Source organism: Cervus canadensis, chromosome 3 (assembly GCF_019320065.1).
Source record: "Cervus canadensis isolate Bull #8, Minnesota chromosome 3, ASM1932006v1, whole genome shotgun sequence".
In the NCBI taxonomy this organism is placed as follows: domain Eukaryota; kingdom Metazoa; phylum Chordata; class Mammalia; order Artiodactyla; family Cervidae; genus Cervus; species Cervus canadensis.
Genome location: NC_057388.1, coordinates 40,926,660 through 40,948,031, shown reverse-complemented (window position 1 = coordinate 40,948,031; position 21,372 = coordinate 40,926,660). Strand labels below are relative to the sequence as shown.

The 21,372-nt window shown below is 34.2% G+C and overlaps 1 protein-coding gene across 4 annotated transcripts in view; it reads left to right on the top strand.

Annotated features, from left to right (window-relative positions):
* The window catches only part of PTPN12 (protein tyrosine phosphatase non-receptor type 12), an 85,540-nt gene extending 64,790 nt beyond the window's left edge, over positions 1 to 20,750 (top strand). For all 4 annotated transcript variants that reach the window (XM_043462946.1, XM_043462949.1, XM_043462948.1 and 1 more), the window contains exons 12-18: positions 5,856 to 5,941; positions 9,962 to 10,935; positions 14,888 to 14,965; positions 15,803 to 15,870; positions 16,839 to 16,869; positions 19,228 to 19,335; positions 19,873 to 20,750. In XM_043462946.1, the coding sequence (XP_043318881.1) occupies positions 5,856 to 5,941; positions 9,962 to 10,935; positions 14,888 to 14,965; positions 15,803 to 15,870; positions 16,839 to 16,869; positions 19,228 to 19,335; positions 19,873 to 19,934 (1,407 nt within the window). In that variant the 3' untranslated portion in view covers positions 19,935 to 20,750. The remainder of the gene's footprint in view (positions 1 to 5,855; positions 5,942 to 9,961; positions 10,936 to 14,887; positions 14,966 to 15,802; positions 15,871 to 16,838; positions 16,870 to 19,227; positions 19,336 to 19,872) is intronic.
* Positions 20,751 to 21,372: the final 622 nt, after the last annotated feature.

The following is a 21,372-nucleotide window of genomic DNA, read 5'->3' as shown; positions in this document are numbered from 1 at the left end:
TAAGTCATGTCTGACTCTGTGTGACCCTTTGGACGTAGCCTGCCAGGCTCCTCTATCCATGGGATTCTCCAGGCAAGAATACTGGAGTGGCTTGTCATGCCCTCCTCCAGAGGATCTTTCTGTCCCAGGGATTGAACCCATGTCTCTTTATGTCTCCTGCACTGGCAGGCAGATACTTTACCACGGGCACCACCTGGGAAGCCCATTTACTCTTAGGAACCTTCAAATATAAAATACAGTATTATTAATTATAGTCACCAAACTGTATATTATATCCCATGACTTACTTATTTTATAACTGGAAATTTCCAAATTTTGACCCTGTTTCACTCACTCTGGGTCTATCACTGACACCACCTCTTTCAAGCACCAATCTGTTTTCTGTATCTTTGAGTTTGGTTTTTTGTTTTCTTATTCCACATGATATCATATGGTATTTGTCTTTTCTCTGACTTAGTTCACTTGGTATAATGCCCTCAAGTTCCATTCATGTTGTTGCAAATGGCAAGATTTCATTCTTTTTTAAGACCAAATGATATTCCATATTGCATTTGTGTGTGTGTGTATGTGTGTATCTTCAAGTTAGTGTTTTGTTTTCTTCAGATAAATATACAGAAGTAGCATTGCTGGACCATATAGTAGTTCTATTCTTAATTTTTTGAGGAACCTCTGTGCTGTTTTGTATAATGGCTGCATCAATTTGCATTCCCACCAACAATACACAAAGGTTCCCTTTTGTTTTTTCCTCGTCTTTTTGATAATTGCCATTTTGATAGGTGTGAGGTTTTGATTTGCATCTCCCTTAATATTAGTGATGTTGAGCACCTTTTCACATACCTGTTGGCCATCCTCGTGTCTTTGGAAAAAATATCTTTTCAAATCTTCCGTCCATTTTTTAATTGACTTGTTTGTGGTGGGGGTTTTTTTGTGTTTGTTTTTTGGTTTTGTTTTGCTACAGTGTTATGTGAGTTTCTTAAATTTTTTTAGGTATTAACCCCTCATCAGATACATGGTTTGCAAATATTGTTTCCCATTTGGTAGGCTGCCTTTGCATTTTCCTGATTGTTTGCTTTGCTATGCAGAAGCTTTTTAGTTTGATATAATCCCACTTGCTTAAATTTGTTTTTGTTGCCTTTGCTAGAGAAAAAAAAATTACAGTGTTCAGTGTTGTATTTTTTAAAGCTTTTAACTGTATTTAAGTTATCGCCAGAAAATATGTGATAAACATTGCATTATTTTCATCTTTGTTTTTCTCATTACCTGATTTTTCTTTAGATTTTATTCGTAAAATTAAACTTCCTTTTTACTAGCCTGAACTCCACATTACAAGTATAATTTTGTTATAGTTTCTGCCTAGTAGCTCAAAGGTTTACAAATCCCCAAGGAATACAAGAAAAACCATACATTATATGAGATTAGGTTAAATAACATATAATAGCAGATAGTAGTTATTTCAGTCCTAGTCTCTTATCTCATTGCCTGGTTATATAGGAGACACATACTACATGCTTGCATCTTTAACTTCTCTTAAAGCTGACAGGGTGACTGCTGAATTTGCCATTTGAACAAGGTGGGTTTTCCTATTTCACAAGAGGGAAAAACAATTTTCTATAGAATCCATGATAAGAAAGCTGTATTTGATGGCTTTGCCAAAGGTTGTATACCATAATGTCTGGAATATATTTTTCAGTGGATGAATGGATAAGACAAGTGGACAGAAGTGGATAAGATATCTTATCATTTTAGATAATTTTTAAATGTTTTCCTCTTAAGAAATCTTGTTTTCTAGGTACTTTAAAATATAAATGACTTGTTTTTTAAATATGTTTATATACGGTTGGAAGCCACAAATACCCAGTCAGAGATATGTGGGATCTAAAAAATTGGGGGAAATTATCTTAGAATTGTATGATGAGTAAAATGATTTGAAATATATTACTTACATTTTTGAACCTATGCTCTGAGAAATAATCATAAATCTCCCTTTATTATTTCTCTGACTACTTAATATGGAAGTTGAGGAATTAGAAACAAAACCTCTTAAAGCTCTACGTTCTGGAATTATTTTTGTAGAGATTTCCGTTTGAAATGCTAGTCAACAATATGACTCTTTAATAAAGAGTATTTGTTAGAGATATTTACAACTACAACTAAAATCACTTCCAAGAGTAGGAGATCTTAAAAGAAAAAAAAAGAGTAGGAGATCTAAAGAGAAAATTTATTTTCAAATTCAGTAGCATGGACTTGGGATATAGAAATACCTCAGTAAGCAAGTGTGTAAGGTGTGCATACATGCCTTTTTTCTTGTATGTAAAAGATACTACCATTAGTTGACACCAGAATTTTCGGTTTTAGGATTATTGAGTAAAAACAACAATAATTTGTGTCATGATCCTTGTTATGTTCATGTTGTACATTTTGGGAGTGATATTATCGAATTCTGAATTTTTTCCTCATTTTTTTTTAAGCACCTTGTTGTAATATTTATTTTGTCCTGCAAATGATAATACATCCTTAGTTCAGTTCAGTTCAGTCACTCAGTCATGTCCAGCTCTTTGCGACCCCATGGACTACAGCACGCCAGGCCTCCCTGTCCATCACCAGCTCCCAGAGTTTACTCAAACTTATGTCCATCAAGTCGGTGATGCCATCCAACCATCTCATCCTCTGTCATCCCCTTCTCCTCTGGCCCTCAATCTTTCCCAGCATCAGGGACTTTTCCAGTGAGTCGGGTCTTTGCATCAGGTGGCCAAAATATTGGAGTTTCAGCTTCAGCATCAGTCCTTCCAATGAATATTTAAGGCTGATTTCCTTTAGGATGGACTGGTTGGATCTCCTTGCAGTTGAAGGGACTCTCAAGAGTCTTCTCCAACACCACAGTTCAAAAGCATCAGTTGTTCAGCACTCAGCTTTCTTTATAACCCAACTCTCACATCAATACATGACTTACTGGAAAAACCATAGCCTTGACTAGACAGACCTTTGTTGGCAAAGTAATATCTATGCTTTTTAATACGCTATGTTGGTCATAGCTTTTCTTCCAAGGAGCAAGCGTCTTTTAATTTCATGGCTGCAGTGATTTTGGAGCCCAAATTGCCATGAAACAATGGGACTGAATGCCATGATCTTAGTTTTCTGAATGTAGAGTTTTAAGCCAACTTTTTCACTCTCCTCTTTCACTTTCATCAAGAGGCTCTTTAGTTCTTTGCTTTCTGCCATAAGAGTGGTGTCATCCTTAGTATTTGACTATTAGGTTCTAATTGTTTTTTTTGTGGCCCTTGATACAGCTCTGTTATGTGGAAATATTAATACATAACGTAACTTTAGTGAAATGGGTGAAGGTAGTCAGAAGTTTTAAAGTAATTTTAGTAATCTCTGCTTGAAACAAACAATATACTAGAACCTAATCTCTGGTAGATTCTTTAATTTCTAAAATACCTTTCAACTTCAAAAGTTGGTGATTGTTTTAACTGGTAATAAAAGCAGCCAAAGAGAGCAGTATACATTAGGACAAATGTGGGGACAAAAGGTGTATATATAAGAAGATCAGAAGATATAAGAGTACAGCAAATATTATTGTAGGTAAAAACTAGGAATCCAAGAACATTGTTCCCTTCTTAAGTCCAGTGAGTAGGAGGTTTTGTTCTTGCAGTGTGGGCAGTGGCTCTCTTGAGTTGCATTTCTGCCTTGCCACATCGATTCCTTTAATCACTGGAAATTCAACATGCTCAAAATCTGACCTCCCCCAGAAGGTCTTTTCCTCTTTTGTCCCTTTTTGTTAATGGCACTCTTTCACCCAGAATAAGGAGTCTTTAATGACACCTTCTTTGCTTTGTCACATATAGTCATTTGCCTGCAAATATCCTTACTTTCTCTTCTTGTTCCAGTCCCACCTGTTCTATACCTCGCTCCTCTGTTCTCCTTGTCAATGTCTTATCCACCCCTTAATGCCATTCTGCATGGTACGTTCATATTTTCAACTTCTTAATATTTTCCCCACTATATCCTTTATATTCTCATCTATAACATGTCCTTTCTCTGATCACATAGCTTCAGTGTACAGATTTTACCACTTTATGATTTACTACCCTTTCACTTTTTTGTTGGATGGTTATTTAATTCTTAAAGTTGGAGGCCATGTCCTTTACATTTTTGTATCCTTTTCAATGCTTGCTGTTCTAAAATTGAAAATGTGCTGAAAACGTACTGTTGGTGTGTTTGTGTATGTGCATATGTGTTTGGTATTTGGTAGCAAAACCTGACTTGACACGACATGAGGCTATTTATGTTTTAATTATTACAAATTGCTGTGTTTTTGTAAGTTAGAAACAGTTATTTAACCTAGTGAGAATATTTATATAGATTTTAGTATAAATATATTAATGAGTGCTATTTTGGGTGTATGATGGTTTAATTAATAGGAATAATAAGCAAATGATTACTACCATGTTAGAGGAATCTTTATGATACAGAGTCTAAATTCTGGTGATAGTCGAGGATCTAAAAGTGTGGTAGTGAAGAGTCCTGATTTACTTGAAGCAAAACCAGTTTATACTCGTTGTCTAGGTGTACAAGTCCTAATTTGGACAATAAATTGTATGGTCACCCTATCTAGAGCAGATATCCCTACAACAGAAGCCTCCAATTTGAGAGGTGGCTAATGAAGGATGAAAACTTTCATCTCATAATGTAACTCTTGTTTTGACTAAAACAAGATACACAGTAAGATGTGTAAGACACTTCAGATGCATCTGAAATTAGGAGACGGGTACACTAAAATTTGCTGTAGAGTTAAGAGTCTCTGATTCCTTTTGTTGGGAGTACTTAGTAAAAAGGACACTGGCAAGAAACTTATATAAGGAAGATGTCATGACGGACATGGAAGAGGTTCGTTTGATTTAAAAAAAAAAGCAAACTACAGTTTCAGAGTTTTTAGTTGACAAAGTTCATAGGGTCACAAAGAGACAGACACGACTGAGTGACTAACTTTTTAGTTGATTATAGTATCTAGAAAGATGTTTGTTTGTTTTCTAAAATTATCTAAGATGTAGGCAAAGGTGAAAATCATTCTTGTCTTCTGGCCCAGATTTAACACAGCCTTGCTATATAAAAATGAGGTACTTTCTGAAGCTAAACTAATCCAAGACAATGTTTTATATAATAATTTCACATCTCTATTCACAATCATAACTAAATACAACCTAAAGCTGTACTAACTCTGGATCATCCCTTTTAGTGACTTCACGGGTCCATGTCACCAGCAAGAACTGAGTGCCCTGGAGGCTCTGCCTGCCTTGTTTGGGTCCATTTGGTTAGGCAGTGATATAGGGGTTGTGTACCCTAATGGAGTAGGCATTCTATGTTGACAGAGGGATGATGGAGCAATGAATGATTAAAGTTCGTTTCAGGACCTGTTTAAAAATAGTAGGCAGCAATAGGTGTCCCCAAGAAGTTTAGGAGAGTTGAAGGACATAAGACTTACTTTGTGGATCCCCCTCCCCCGACATCTGCATGTTACAAATCTAGTGGTAGTGATGCCTTAAAAAAAAGATCTTTGATCTTCATTTTCTTGAAACATCTGTTTCTTTGCAGGAGCGTTTGAAGTATGTTGAAATGCTGCTGTATACGATTGACTTTTTTAGTAACTGGAGATGGACTTTTTTTATATATTAATTTTTCTCATTGAATTTGGCTTTTCATTCTTAAATATAGAAGATATAATACCTATTTGACTATTCAGCAAAATTAACATTGTTTTAAAAATTCAAAAGCCCAATTAAAAAGTTTATCTGAAACATGAGGAAGGAAAATTATTTTTCCCTTAACCTTAATGAAGCTTTTTTTCCTCTTGGCAGAATGAAGTTAACACTGAAAATATGATCAGCTCCATAGATCATGACAAACAAGATTCTCCCCCTCCAAAACCACCAAGGACCCGCAGGTATTGTATGTCACATTTTGTTTGAAATGATACTTATCTTTTACTTACTGTTACTGAAACAACAACAAAAATCTGAATATTACTAAGTTGTTTTTTTTAATAACTTCTCTTATCATTCTTTTGTTTAGAATGTAGCATATGTATGGCAGCTGATCTTTTAATGGTATACTATAAAAAATACTTTTCAGTTTAGATAAATTTTCAATAGTATACCAGAACAGTGAGCATAATCATGAATTGATTATAGCTCATCTTTTGATATGGTACAACTAAAAATTTAGCTATTATAAAGATTTATTTCAGTTTTCTAATAACAAGTAATAAGACTGTCAAATTATTTGCATGTTGAAGTCATATGAAGAGGTTAAATAATATTATTACAAAGATGAGTTAGTTTATCTCTAGATTATCTTACTTTCATACCAAGTGCTCATTTATAATAGATAACAATATATATTCCTGTTACCCTTTTTCTCCCCCGTTTCTTTCAGGTTAGTGCTAGGTCAGGTGGATGGTAGTGTGGAAAGAATATAGGTAGTCAAAATGATTTTGTTTGAAATCTTTTTCAGCTGCTTACGAGCTTTGAAGTTGTAAGTCACTTAATTTATTTGATTTTTGTTTTCTGTTTGTTTGGTTGGTTCATTGGTTTCTTTTTAAGTATTTTCCTGAGGAGTAAATCAACTGATGTATATGAAAATGCTACATACAGGATATGGCACATACTTGGTTTTCACCAAATGTTGGTTTTCTCTTTAAAATGTGGAGTTAAGATTGAGTTACTGAGTTAAAAGGAGGCGCAGTGGAAGATTTGTAATAACGCTGTTGGGATGACTTTACTGTGTCTTATCCTGAGCATAGATCTGCCCAAACAGCTTGACCTTCCGCAAAGTAGAACTTCTTTGTATAGGATTCACCAATTTTTTTCCCCTTAAAAGTTTGATAGTAGTTGACTAAAGTTGGGTGAGGCAACTATGATTGTGTCTTGGCATTGAGTTACTGTACTTTATGAGATCCTTCTTTACAAAAGTAAAAGCTTACAGTAAGTAAGAAAAGATGTAATAGTTATTATATATCATAGTCTCTAGAATTCCTTTGCATGTTTCTATAAGGAAGATCAGGAAACCTATGATGGTTTTAGGTGTCAGTGTTTCAATGCTTAGGGTGTCAGCTGCCCACTAGCACTTCTCAGCAGTTCTTTCTTGTTTGATTTTCATTTTCATATTTGCTGTGGGAGGCAGCCAGTTTAAACCTATAGCTTGTAAGTTCTCTCAGTTCTTTAGAGTCCTAAAGACACTATAATGACCTTAAAGGAAATGAAGAAACATTGTTTTGCTACACTAAAATCTTTTCATTTGGATTTTGAGATTGAGCCAAGGTAGAGGTCCTCAAAGTATGCACTGATATTTGTGATTTATATGGTCATCTACCTCCAACAACAAATAGTGGTAGCCTCTTCCTAATTTTGAAGGAGAAAAAAATGAGTAGAGTGTTCTCAATTTTAAACCCGTCTCATATACCTTTTTAAAGACTTTGAGTTCTGTTTTTCTTCAACAAACGAAAAGGTAATTTTAAAAAGTAGTAAATGAGTATTAACAGAAAAATGTTCATTCAGCTTATGTCATGGTTTTATTTGGGGATATATACTCAAATTTTTATGGGTGTGTGATTTTGTGTAACACACTTAGGTCATCTTCTTTCTTATTCATGCAGTAGAGTAAATTGGCAGAATTTCATTGTGTTCCACAAAGAATAGTCTGTTAACTGAAAATAAAATCCAAATAGCATAAGACTGATAAAAAACAGTACACTTTGTTTTTTAGTAGGCTGCAGTAAGCAGGTTAATCTGTTGTGTAGGTTATATTGGAGAAGGTGGCTCATTTGTTGTGTTCGATTTAGTCAGTCATATGATTCTGGTTTATAAATATTTAAATTGTAGATTTAAAATGAATAGAGCCAGGAGTTATCAGACATTTGATAAAAGATTCTAACATGAAAGACATATCCAAATAAGCAGGGAAAAGGGAGACATGGATGAAACAGACCGCACACAATGGGGGGAGGGGCCTATTTTCTCAGTACTTAGTGCTACAACGATGAAATAAGAACCAGAGAGCCAGATCATAATAAAGAAGATACTCTTGGAAATTAAAAATAATAGCATAAGTTTTTAAAATCAAAATTTAATTTTAATTAAGGAAGGCTCAAAGATAAGGAAATGTCCCAAGAAAATGAACAAAAGAAGAAAATGTGGAGAAAAGATATTAGAGAATCAAACTAGGAAGTATGTCACATAGTAGTAACAATAATGAAAACTAAAGCTAGCCATAGTCTGGAAGGAGACTGGAAGAGAATAAATTAGCAAAGAAGTAAGTCCCTAGTATTAACATAAATGTTTGTATAGAAAGTTCTCAATACAGTGGATTAAAAACTGTAATGCAATGGATTTTAAAAAGTTAACACCCTGAGATTGTGGGCTTACCTGGTGGCCTAGATGGTAAAGAATCCGTCTGCAATGCAGGAGACCTGGGTTTGATCCCTGGGTTGGGAAGATCCCCTGGAGGAGGGCATGGCAACACACTCCAGTATTCCTGCCTGGGGAATCCCCATGGACACAGGAGCCTGGGGGGCTGCAGTCCGTGGGGTCGCACAGTCAGACACACTGAACAATTAAGCATGCATGAGATTATAGAACATCAAAGGTTTTTCTTTCTTTCTTTTTTTTTTTTTTAAAAAGGGAGAACCTTGAAAGCTACAAGAGGGAGAATAAATAGCTCACATTCAAAGGAATAGGAATCATAATTCTGATATAAAATTCTGAAGGAAAGTTATATCTAGTCTAGAATTTATACCTTTTCCAAAAGTCAGTAACCTTGAAAATATAATAATTATATAGGCCTCAGGAAATTTGTTTCCTATTTATAGTTTTTAAGAAGCAATTGGAGGGTATAACCCATTAAATCAAGCGTGTATACCTAGGAAAGGGAAGATGTGATCTGGGAAACAGGATCGTCTGCTCTGCGGTGGCCTCAGGGGCCAGTGGTCCAAACTGGAGTGGGAAGCTCAAGGTTTCTAAGAGGGACGTCTCTGTGGCATTGATGGTTATGTGGTGTGTTTGACCAGCTGAGAGGGTGTTCAAATCTGCAGGAAAATTTGAAGGACTGAATTACAGATAATATATAGGAAACCCAAGGCAATTATTAGGGAAAAACAAGAGTTATGTAAGAAAAAATAGGGAATGATGCTATCATTGCTATGAATGATAACTTTAGTCATAAGACTGAACTAACCAAACATTAGTAGCCTTAGGAAGATGGAGAAGACATTTACATAACTGGAAGACAGTAATGTATGTGTGAAATAGAAAGATCCAGAATAAGTTTGTGCATTTTGTAATATTTTGAAATATGGATGTAAATCTTAGAAGCAGCAGTTTTTAAAAAGTTGAAACTTCAGGGAGGGAGAAATGGAGAGAATAGCATGTAACACACTACCGTATGTAAAGTGGATGGCCAGTGGGAATTTGCCAGGTGACTCGGAACTCAAGCTGGGGCTCTGTGACAACCTCCAGGGGTGGCATGGAGTGAGAGGTGGGAGGGAAACTCAAGAGGGAGGGGGCATATGTCTTCCTGTGGGTGATTCAGGTTGATGCATGGCAGAAACCAACACAATATTGTAAAGTGTAAATTTATCCTTCAACTAAATAAATTTTTTTTTTAAGTTGAAAAAATAAGAAAGTTGAAACTTGATGTTTCAGGGTAACTGGAGGGCTGGGAGGGGACTGCTGGTTTTTTATTAAAATTCTTAATATTATCTAACTTCTTGAAACAATGTTCATGTATTACTACCTTGTTAAACATTTAATTTTCTTAGTTAGGCAAATTTTAATTTTTTATTCATAACCACAGACTTTATTTACTGACTTTTAACATAAGAGGCTTAGCTACATAACTTACCTATCAACTTATTCTTTAAAAGGATAAACATTCTTATAATACCTTTTTTTTTTTTCATGTTTCCCAGTTGCCTTGTAGAAGGGGATGCTAAGGAAGAAATACTGCAGCCTCCAGAACCTCACCCAGTGCCCCCCATCTTGACACCTTCGCCCCCTTCAGCTTTTCCAACAGTCACTACTGTGTGGCAGGACAATGACAGATATCATCCAAAGCCAGTGTTGCACATGGTTTCATCAGAACAACCTTCAACAGACCTCAACAGAAACTATAATAAATCAACAGAACTTACAGGGAAAAATGAATCAGCTATTGAACAGATAGATAAAAAGTTGGAGCGAAATTTAAGTTTTGAGATTAAGAAGGTTCCTCTTCAAGAAGGACCAAAAAGTTTTGATGGGAACACACTCTTAAATAGGGGACACGCAATTAAAATTAAATCGGCTTCGGCTTCACCGTGTACAGTTGATAAAATCTCTAAGTCACAGGAATTGAGTTCAAGAGATCTAAAAGTTGATGATATTTCCCAGAATTCTTGTGTGGACTGCAATGCAACACAGTCAAATAAAGATTCGATTATTCTACCGGAAGCCTCACAGAAGAATTCAGACACACCTCCAAGGCCAGACCACTTACCTCTTGATGGAAAAGGACATTTAACGTGGTCATTTCATGGACCTGAGAACACTCTACCCATGCCTGATTCTGAAGGCAAATCCTCAGATATCCACTGTCAAACAATGAAAACTGTGAGTTCAACACCAAGCCCCACAATACAAGTTGAAACCCATGATCTTGCAGATCATCATGACAGCTCCCCTCTATTCAGAGCACCCCTCAGTTTTACTAATCCTCTTCACTCTGATGACTCTGACTCAGATGAAAGGAACTCTGATGGTGCTGTGACCAAGAATAAAACCAGTATTTCAACAGCAAGTGCCACTGTTTCTGCTGCCACTAGTAGCGTTTCTACAAGGAAAGTATTACCAATGTCCATTGCTAGACATGATATAGCGGGAACAATACATTCAGGTGCTGAAAAAGGTAATAATAATAGTATCTACACTTAAAATTTTTTACTTTGTGCCAGTCAGTCACTGTTCTGAGCAGTTTTGTTATATTAATTCATTATGTTTTATTCTACACATTACTCTGGAACATACAGCAAAATTCAATTTTTATGCTAATTTTTTTAAAAAGTAAACCTCTACCATTGGCTTTCCTGGTGGCTCAGTGGTAAAGAATCAGCCTGTCAGTTCAGGAGACATGGGTTCAATCCTTGGGTCAGGAAGATCCTTGGAGGAGGAAATAGCAACCCACTCTAGTATTCTTGCCTGGGAAATCCCATGGATAGAGGAGCCTGGTGGGCTACAGTCCATGGGGTCACAAAAGAGTCAAATATGACTTATGAACTGAACAATAACAATAATTTATTTTTATTGTTACCTTAGTTTGATCACATTGCATTACCAGACTTTGTGTTTCCAAAATATTTCAACTGTTGTAACTGAAAACTTTCTCTTCTTATATCTTACAATTCTTAGTATAAATGGGTCAAAAGTTTCTATGATTGAATAGTTGGAAGTAATTTAGAGAAGGTAGAATTACTTAAAGTGACACTGACATATTGGCTGTTTAATTTCACCCATGTATGTTACAGAGAGTAAGGGATTCCCAGTTGGCTCAGTGGTAAAGAATCCGCCTACCAGTGCAGGAAATGAGGGTTCTATCCCTGGGTTGGGAAGATCCTCAGGAGAAAGAAATGGCAACCCACTCCAGTATTCTTGCCTGGAAAATTCCACGGACAGAGGAGCAGGCTACAGTCCACAAAGAGTTGGACACGACTTAGTAACTAAACAACAAAAACATAACAGATATCTATTTCATTATCTTTTATGATCTTTTAACTACAACATACCTCTTTAAAATTGTTCTTAGTAAAAGCTCCTTTCAACAATGAGGTTAACCAAGGAGCAATATTGCAACTGCTTAACAGAATATGGGAAGTTTAATTCAGTCAGTAAAAAGTGGGATATTTCCATATCTAGTCATCAGTGCTACTACTGTTGAATTAATGACTCTTTAAGCATCTCAAGATAACACATGCCCTAAGTTGCACGATGTATTATTGGGTCTTGAAGCTCCTCTTTAATCTGATAAAAATTACCATGATTGCTATCTTAAACAGAACATAAAGTTGAGAGGAAATATATAAACACAAAAGCTATTTACTGACAGATTGATTATCAGTGGTCTTTTACTTGTCCATGAACTTTGGTAGTGACACATACAGACTGCTGTTTATTATGTGCAGGCAAAATTAGTACTGTGAACATGAAAGGTGACTTTTTCTAACTCTGACAAGTCCACCCATACTGTGGTACCTGTTTTCCTTACCTCAAACATTATTTATCATTTTCTTTATTTTGGGATGTATCTGATAGAGTAGATGAGAGTCTAAGCTAGTTTCTTAAATTTACTAAGAACTAAGCTAGTTCTTAGAGAAGGAAATGGCAACCCACTCCAGCGTTCTTGCCTGGAGAATCCCCGGGACGGCAGAGCCTAGTGGGCTGCTGTCTGTGGGGTTGCACAGAGTCGGACACCACTGAAGCGACATAGCAGCAGCAGCAAGCTAGTTCTTGATTCTTCTGCATTTTATTTGAGGGATCTTTAGAAGATACTGGTTGCCATAATAAATATTGTAACAGTTTGGCATAATTTAAAATTGTTAATATTTTTTCCCTCAACTTCAGGATTTAAAAAATAACTGCTGTGTTATAGCTACACAAGAAAATACATAGACAAGAAATTGTCATTTTTGGTTTTTTTTTGTCTGTTTTAGCGTATCAGGCAGTGCAGTTTGACCAAAACTATGCTTAAATGACTTTGGCATTAAAGATTTTCCTGTGGAACATTCTGTGTTGCAACATAACTACAGGCAGTTTTTTTTGTTGTTTTGTTTTGAACACACTGTACTAGGATCTTAGTTCCCTGACCAGGGCTCGAACTTATATACCCTGCAGTGGAAGTGTGGATTCTTAACCACTGGACTGCCGGGGAAGTCCCTCAAGCAGTCCTAAATTTTAATGTTATTTATTCTTTACCTTGTAGATGAACCATTGACACCAGGATTAGATTATTGTTTGCTTGTTTGTTTTAAAATTTGTTATGGAATAATTTTGATGCCTGAAACAACCTTTTGCATAAGTTATTGCCTGGAAACAAATTCCTGGCTATGAATTCTGATTTTAATACTGACTCAGGCCTCCTGAAAGATTTTCAAACATGGCTACACTAGGCTCCCATAAAGTGTATTATTTACAAAAGCCTATGAAAATGTGCATCTCTGGTTAGCTAACATCTGAAACAGAATTTTATTACACAGGAAAGGCAATTCAAAGATCCAGGGAGAAACATGCAATTGAGAAGCCAAGTATACAGTTAGAAAATAAAGTCTTAAAAATGAAGACTGTTACAACAGAAGAGGTATAGAGTTTTCAAAAGATACTTGATACTTGATGTAAAGAACCAGACTACTTCCTTGATTTGTTCACTTAATTATGAAATGACACCACAATGCCAAGATGATGCATTCCTTCCTTACAATACCCATCTCTTCACTGTGAGCTGTTAGTAACACAGGGGCAAGGGGAAATAGGATTAATACTCAGACCGTTACTGCCGGGTAAGGTGGATAGTTCTTTTACTTGCTTAACTTTATATGCAAGAAAGAGTTACAATACTGATATTATATATATAAAGTACTGGACTGTAACTCTTCTCAGGAGAATCCAGGGGGCTGTTGATTTTCTTTGGCTTCAGTTAAATAAATGTAGAAGGACCACAGTAATCATACCTAGCCTCATGCATGTTGAAAATTGAAAAGGGTTTTCTTGATTTTCACTCTCTTTTTAATTCATGTCCTGTCAAATGTAAAACAGCAAAGTATCATAGCACAGTTGTTAAAATTTTAAGGGTTAGGAATACAAAAAAATTGTATCTTCATATTTTCTTTATCTACCTCCAGTGAAACGTCAAAGGACCTAATAGTCTTCATGTGCATCATAAGGCTAACTGATGAGACTTACTTAATGAGACTTACTTAATGCATTATCTTTTCCAAGAGCTAATTTTGTTTTTGCTGATGAAAATCTTTTATAATATGGCTTCAGTCAGTATTCTCAAAGTATGGTCATATGGCACTGTTCACAAGATATTAGGCATTAAAGAAATGAACATTCCAAAAAAATTTGCTTCCATGTGAATCATTTTACTGGACCCTTTTTAAAAATTATTTTTAATTGGAGGATAATTTCTTATCAATATGATGTTAGTTTCTACCATACATCAACATGGATCAGCCATAGGTATACATAAGTCCCCTCTCTTGCCCTAAAATTTGTAATGGTTATATTTTGTGTATTAGAAAAATAACTAGCACTATCAATTTTAGTCATGAATATTTATTTAAAACATGACTGAAGTACATCATTAAGTTGAAAATGAGTGGGACTTAAATATATATTTATATGGTCCACAGTATGCCAAAGCTCATAAGTGGAGTTATGCTGTTGATTATAGTTTGGGAAACACTGACTTCAAATGACAAAGCTTCCCTCTGTGGACTCAAAGGGTCATCAGCAAGCCCAGTGGCACTTGCCTGCTGGCTTCTCTGTTGGAGTTTGAAAACTCAGAGGACAGTGTGGTTGATGCCTAAAGGGTGTCAGGAGAATCACTGACATTTCTTCTGTGCAACAATGATGGAGGTTTTTTTGCTCAATACGCTTCCTAATTCTTTTTGATAATGAGTCTAGTGATAAGGATATCTTGTTTATTTTTTGCACTTTTAAAGACCAGTTCTCTTAGATACTTGTGACAGTGATCTTTAAGAATGTCAAAAAAGCTCTCATTTTGTTTAGATAACAAGTTCATTTTTAAATGAGTTAACATTTCTAACAAGTTCATAATTTGTCTAAATTTTATGTATTTAATATAGATGTTGATGTTAGTGAAGATTCGCCTCCTCCCCTACCTGAAAGAACTCCTGAATCATTTGTACTAGCAAATGAACATAGTGAGTGTATCTTTCTGATTTTACGTATTTTATACTCTAATAATAAGCTTTGAAAAACAATCTGTTGCTCTTGAGCTGCATAATTAAATTCAAAAACAGGTTTGAATTTACAGTGATAAATGTTTTTAATATTTTGTATGAAAAATACCTTAAAATGGTGTTTTTATTTGCTAAGACTGCTAATAAAATGGCTGCATTTATATCAAATACTATAATTCAGTTAAATGTAATTATAACAATATATAATTTGTCTTTTCATTTGTTAAAAATAGCACTTACATTTGTTAAAAATAGCACTTACACCATAGACATACATTTAAATTGTTGTTGGCAGCGTCACTCAGATGATGTTGAGTGACACTTAAGTCCACAAGAATATCAATGAAAAGTGGGAGAAGTGATCACATACATATTTCTCCTCCTCATCCTGAAATGGAATACAGAAACAACTTTACTATATTTACAATGTCTTGTGCTCAGTGGAGGTGCTTACTACCTGTCTTATCTGTTGCATTTTACCAGTATTTTATTAATTTTAACTGATTTTAAGAATTAAAAAAAAAATAGTGAAGCTGTAAACTTCATTAATGCTAAATAAATAAATCTGTCATACCTGTAGATTACAATGTGCTTATATAAGCTCTGATAATGGAATTTTTAAATTTTAAAAAGAAAAAATTGAAGGAATATTCTTCAGTTAATAAAAACTGGGAAAAAACTTAATGGAAGTGATAGTTTCTAAATATCTGTAATATCTGTTTTAAAATATTACCTGAATGCAAGAAATTTAAAGAATTAAAGATGTTAATTTTAATTGTAAGATTTAATTTTTCTCAGATATATCTGTAAGAGCTGAGTGGAATGAACTTCAAAATGAGGAACAGTCTGAACAGAAAAAACCTGAAGTGAGTCTTTTGGGGATTAGAACAGCTATAGCTCAGTATTTTTGTTCTTTTATTAATTGATCTTAACAGTTGTTTATTATAAAAGCTGTTACCTTAACACTATTAAATATAATTTTTGATAATTGTATCTTATGCTATGATTTCAGATAAAAAGCCTATATAAAATGTCAGATCAAAAATTTTTTTAAAGAACATCATGACCATTACTTCAGAGTATTATTTTCCAAGATGCTTTTGAAATTTGTAACTTATGCCTTGTTTCAAACCATTTTGGAGATATGAATGGAACAGGAGTTAATGATTTTCAGGGTCATAGTACATCCTAGAGTTTGTTCTTTCTATTATAAAATCAGGTATATAGTCTCTCCCTTTGTTTCTTCTGGTTATGTGAGGTTTCCTTTCACATTCAGGAAATGTTTTGGTAGCTCAATATTTTAGCAATGGGAATGCTGTTTTTATCAACATTAATATTTTGTGTATTTTCCTCATATTTGAATATCTCCGAAATTGGAGTTTATCTTAAAATTGGTTAAAAAAAACATTGTGACATACTTTAACTGGTACATAAAGTATTGGTAACATACTAATAAAGATATGTCTTACAGTCAGTAATATAATTTGATGAATACAGTAGAGGCTTGGCAAAATGCACTTGTATGCATATTATCTCATCAGTAAATGCTGTAAGTTTGGTTTTCATCCAGAAGGAAAAATGAATTTCCCTGTCTTTTTATTCCCAACATAAAAACACCATATTAAAATTTTGAACTCTTAAAAAAAAAAAAAATAAGAAAAAAAAAAAATTTTGAACTCTTTAATTGAAAATACCATTGTTTTCTTTTCCTTTGACACCGAGAATCTTGATAGATCTTGATTTATTGGGATATATACTCATATAACACCACATTTTCTATACTTTGTGCATGAAAGGGATATACTATAATAGTTTTTGAATGTCTTCCTTATAGGGCTTGATAACCTCTGGAAGTGAAAGATGTGGTAAGTTGGATTGTGTTCTTTTCTGCTATAGATTATATAGATTGTTACATAAAATAGCATGTCTCACGGTGTACACATTTGGTTATTTGTTTGTTTTTGGTGTTATTATTTGGTTATTTCTCCATGTGAAAACATATGTAAGATGACTTCTCTGAAACCTGAATTATGTAGTGTAATTCTTTTTTTTTTTTTTTTTTTTAGTGTAATTCTTTTAAATTTATTATTATATCAGGTATTATTATGGGTCAGGAGCATAACAGCATTTATTATCAGTCATTAATGACTGATAGGAAGGAAATCATTTTTAGAATATCTTATATTTTATTTCTGTTGTTTATAAAAACACCTAGGATTTACATGTGACAGTGATTTGAATAAATGCCCAAAATTAACCTAGATGATTGAATTGGGTTGTTTTGGAAATTTTCTTTTTAGGACTTTCACATTTGTGAAGGTCTGTAAGCTTATGTTAGCTCAACCCAGTGTTATAATACCAAGTTAGAAAATTTTTCCATTGCATTACTTTTACTATCATAGTAAAATAGGTCCAGTTATTGTTCATTCCTTTAAAGGAGTCACCATGTGAGTGGCTCACCAAACATCCTAGCCTGTACGATTCCCTCAGTTTATCTATCATCTCTGCCCTAACCTCTCTTCTGCCTCAGCTGCTGTCACCCTGAATCTGTACCTAATGGAGCTCATTCCATCACATAAACTCTTTATTATTCTCTGTTTACTTTTCTGAGGCAACATATAAGGAAAAAGAGCAGAAGTTTTAGCGTCAAGCCTACCGAGATTGGAATCTTATTTTTGCCATTTTACTTATGACGTGGCTTTGGGAAGTGACCTAATCTTTCTAGGCCTCAGTTTTCTTCTCTGTGAAACGCGGATAATGATAGTAACCTACTCTAGAGTAGGTTATGATTGTTATGAAGGTACACAGTGCCCAGCACATGGTAGGCATTGAAATGGTAGCAGTGCTGTTATTATTATCTTCATTATATTACTACTGCTAGATCCCTGGGTCTTTTATTTTGTTAACTCCTTTCTGGTTTCTCTTTCTCCTCTGTTCAGTCTAGATACCATCATCCATCACTTTAATCACACACATAGTTATCCTTAACTTTCTTGTCCCTGATTCCCATGCCATCTTATTTTATCACTCAAGATTACTCAATACTGCTGGGGAACATTGTTCAGTTTTATAGATTGAGCATACAATTCTGGGGTTGATCCACAGTTGAGCCCTCAGCATTTATTTTTTCCTAAAATCATGAATCCCACTAACTCTTACTCAGTAGTAAACCTTTTACTTCATTCAGAAAATTGAGGCTTTTAATATAAATCATCATTTCCTCATAGAAGGCAACCATGAATATATCACCACCACTAGTTTCATCTACATGCCTTTCTTCTCTGTCCCTATACTTACCACACTGCTATAATAATTAATGTTCTTGTCTGTTTCTCCTACGAGACCAAGGATTGGCAAACTATATCCCATAGGCCTAATTCTGCTCTTGGGTTGTTTTCTTATTCTGCCCTTGAGCTGAATAAATGGTTTTTACATTTTAAAGAGTTGTTTAAACATAAAAACAAAGAAATGCAACATTGTAAATCAACTATACTCCAGTAAAATTAAAAAATAAAATAAATTTTATTATTTTTAAAGCAAAATTAATTTTAGAAAATAAAAACAAAAATCAATGAAGAATATGGGACAGAGACCATATGTAGCTTACAAAGCCTAAAATATTTATTGTCTAGCCATATATAGGAAAAGTTTGTCAGCCTCTTTCTAGACTATGAGTACCTGATGACAAGGATAGTCTATCTTTTGACTTGTATTCCAAGTTTCCAGAGAAGTTCATTACAGGGGTATAGGGGATGTGATGAAGGTGGTGAGTGGTGAAAGAATGACTGAATCATAGTAGTTGATTTCTTTTGTTACTAGTTTTAAGCACTGGCAGTTAAATAAGTAAACTATCTACAATTTAGGCAATACTAATTTAAGCAATACTAAACCTTAAAAGAATTACTACTTTTTTAGGTGCAAATATTAACTCCATTAATAAACTATGAACTTATTTGCTATTGATTTCCACAGAAAAGCGTTTCAGTTGAAGTTAAAATAAGAGTATAAGAAGTCTCACATAGCAGATTTCTAGGTGCCTGTAAGCACACCTAACATGATTTCCTGTGTTCATTACCCTTGCATTTGCCTGGGCCTCTAAAACTGTGATGCTCAAGAGAAAACTGCTCTTTTAACTATTTGTCCACATTAAAAGCAATTAGAGGAATTTTTTACATATTATACGACAAATGACTGATTAATAATGGCTTTGGTTTGCATTTTAGATCATCCAGCACGAGGTATTCATACAGAGACCTGTACAGAATGTCCACCTACTTTTAGTAACAAGAAAGATCAACTATCAGAAAGTCCAACAGAAGCCACAGAGATTGGTAATTTGTTTACAAAATAATTTTTAAACTAAAATTGTGTTTAATGCTGGCAAGAATGAAAAACAGTTATTTGCCATCATTCCAGAATTTCCTTAAGGCAAAGTTTATCAAACTTTATGCTATGATTTCTTCAGGTTTTTAAATGATACTTGCTAAGAATAAAACATGTACCATCAAAGTTGCTTGGAATTAATTGTAAAGTAAATTTATCCTGTTTCATATGAGATTAAAAACTAAAATATAAAATGTAGTATGTAAACAAATCTTACTTTTGTGTTGAAAAGACTAAAATATCCTAAATGTTTCTCTTACATTTTTATAGAATTGATTTTATTTTTATAAAAGAAACAGTTATTTTTTCAACTATACAGAAGAAATTAAGAGTTGGTTTATGTTTGTAGATATTTGTTTAAATGCTAAATTTCCATATGGAAATTTATTTGTTCCAGAAAAGAAGAATGTCTACAAATATGGTTTAATAGTTAGTGTAAAAGTATTTCTGAACACTAGCCAACTATTGTGGTATTTTGATTATAGGTTTTGGTAATCGCTGTGGAAAACCTAAAGGACCAAGAGATCCACCTTCAGAATGGACATGATTCAGGGAACTAAAAGACACTTTAAATTATACTGGAAAATTCAAGTGCCACTGAAAGCCAGATTTATGGTATTCCATCTTAAAAATGTGGGACTAACAGCAGTGTAGATCGTTACCTTCGTGATTTTTTCTTTTCTTTTTTTTTTGCTGGGACCATCTACCTGCCTTATATTACACTTAGGAAAAGTATTACATTTGGTTTATTTTGTAACTTCAAGTATTATTGCCTTAATGTCTCTTAACCCTGTTACACGCTGCTTGTAGACATGTTAATATAGTAATACTTTTATGATAAATTGAGTTTAAGGACTACTCTTTTTTGCTAATGTTTTATCATGTATGCATTATTTTGTATATGTACAGGGCAAGTAGGTATATAATTTGATAAAGTTGCAGTCATAAAATATTGTTAACAGAAGATGTAAGAAATTTCTGCATGGTCTAAATCTTTGTGTACCTTATTTGTAAATTATTTGCCCTGAAGTTTTAGAAAATAGTTTCTGATTTTTAAAACTGCTGGATTCATGCAGCCAGCTTTACAGGTTATCAGAGATCAAAGATTGTAATAATAATACATTTTGTAAATTGTAAGCAAAAAGTTATTTTTATATTATATACTGTCTAATTGTCCATCCTAATTGTCCTTGTTTTCATCTAGTCATGGAGATTCAGTAAGTGCCTTGGAACAATATTGAATTCTCTTAGCTTGTGTGTGTTACTTTAATATTTGAACTCAACTGGGATTAGAAGACTATCAAACTATATGTGTTCAGGATATTTGACCTGCCATTAAAAAAACAAAAACAATTTTACAGTGCCTATTTGTTTTGGTTTTTCATTCCTCATTTTTAGAAAATTAGACTTAATATCCACCTTCCTGACAGCTCAATCTTATCTTTAAGTCATGTTGTGAATGGGGTTTAATCTCTTGTTTATAAAATAGGGAGCACCTTCTGCAACAACATGGCTGTGCAGTCCTAAATACTTATCTTGCGTCAGCCCTATTCATACTTCTCAGCCTTATCATTATTGCCTACTGGGATCCAGGAAATCTCCAAAGGTGCAGTTGGATAAGGGGAACTGCTTTCTTCCCATCCTGCACTGCAGCAGAGGTCCTGTCCATAAGTACCAAGTTTGAATTTTGACATTTTGGATTGAAGCTGCTAGATAATCTGTACTTTGCATACAAAAGAGGGAAGAAATTACAAGACTAAGGTGAGATAAAGTAATCGTATATGAATAGAAGGAGGATCATTGTGGAAGAGAAAATGCTATTATAATTTCATGTCAAAAAATTTTCAAAGCTCAGTAGTCTTAGAATTTCACATTTTCCTCATAGATTTGGTAAAAAAAAAAAAAAAAAGAATTGTGAATCCAGTGGGCATTTGATATTCACAAGAAACAAACACCTCTATAGCATGTCATTTTCTTAATAAAAT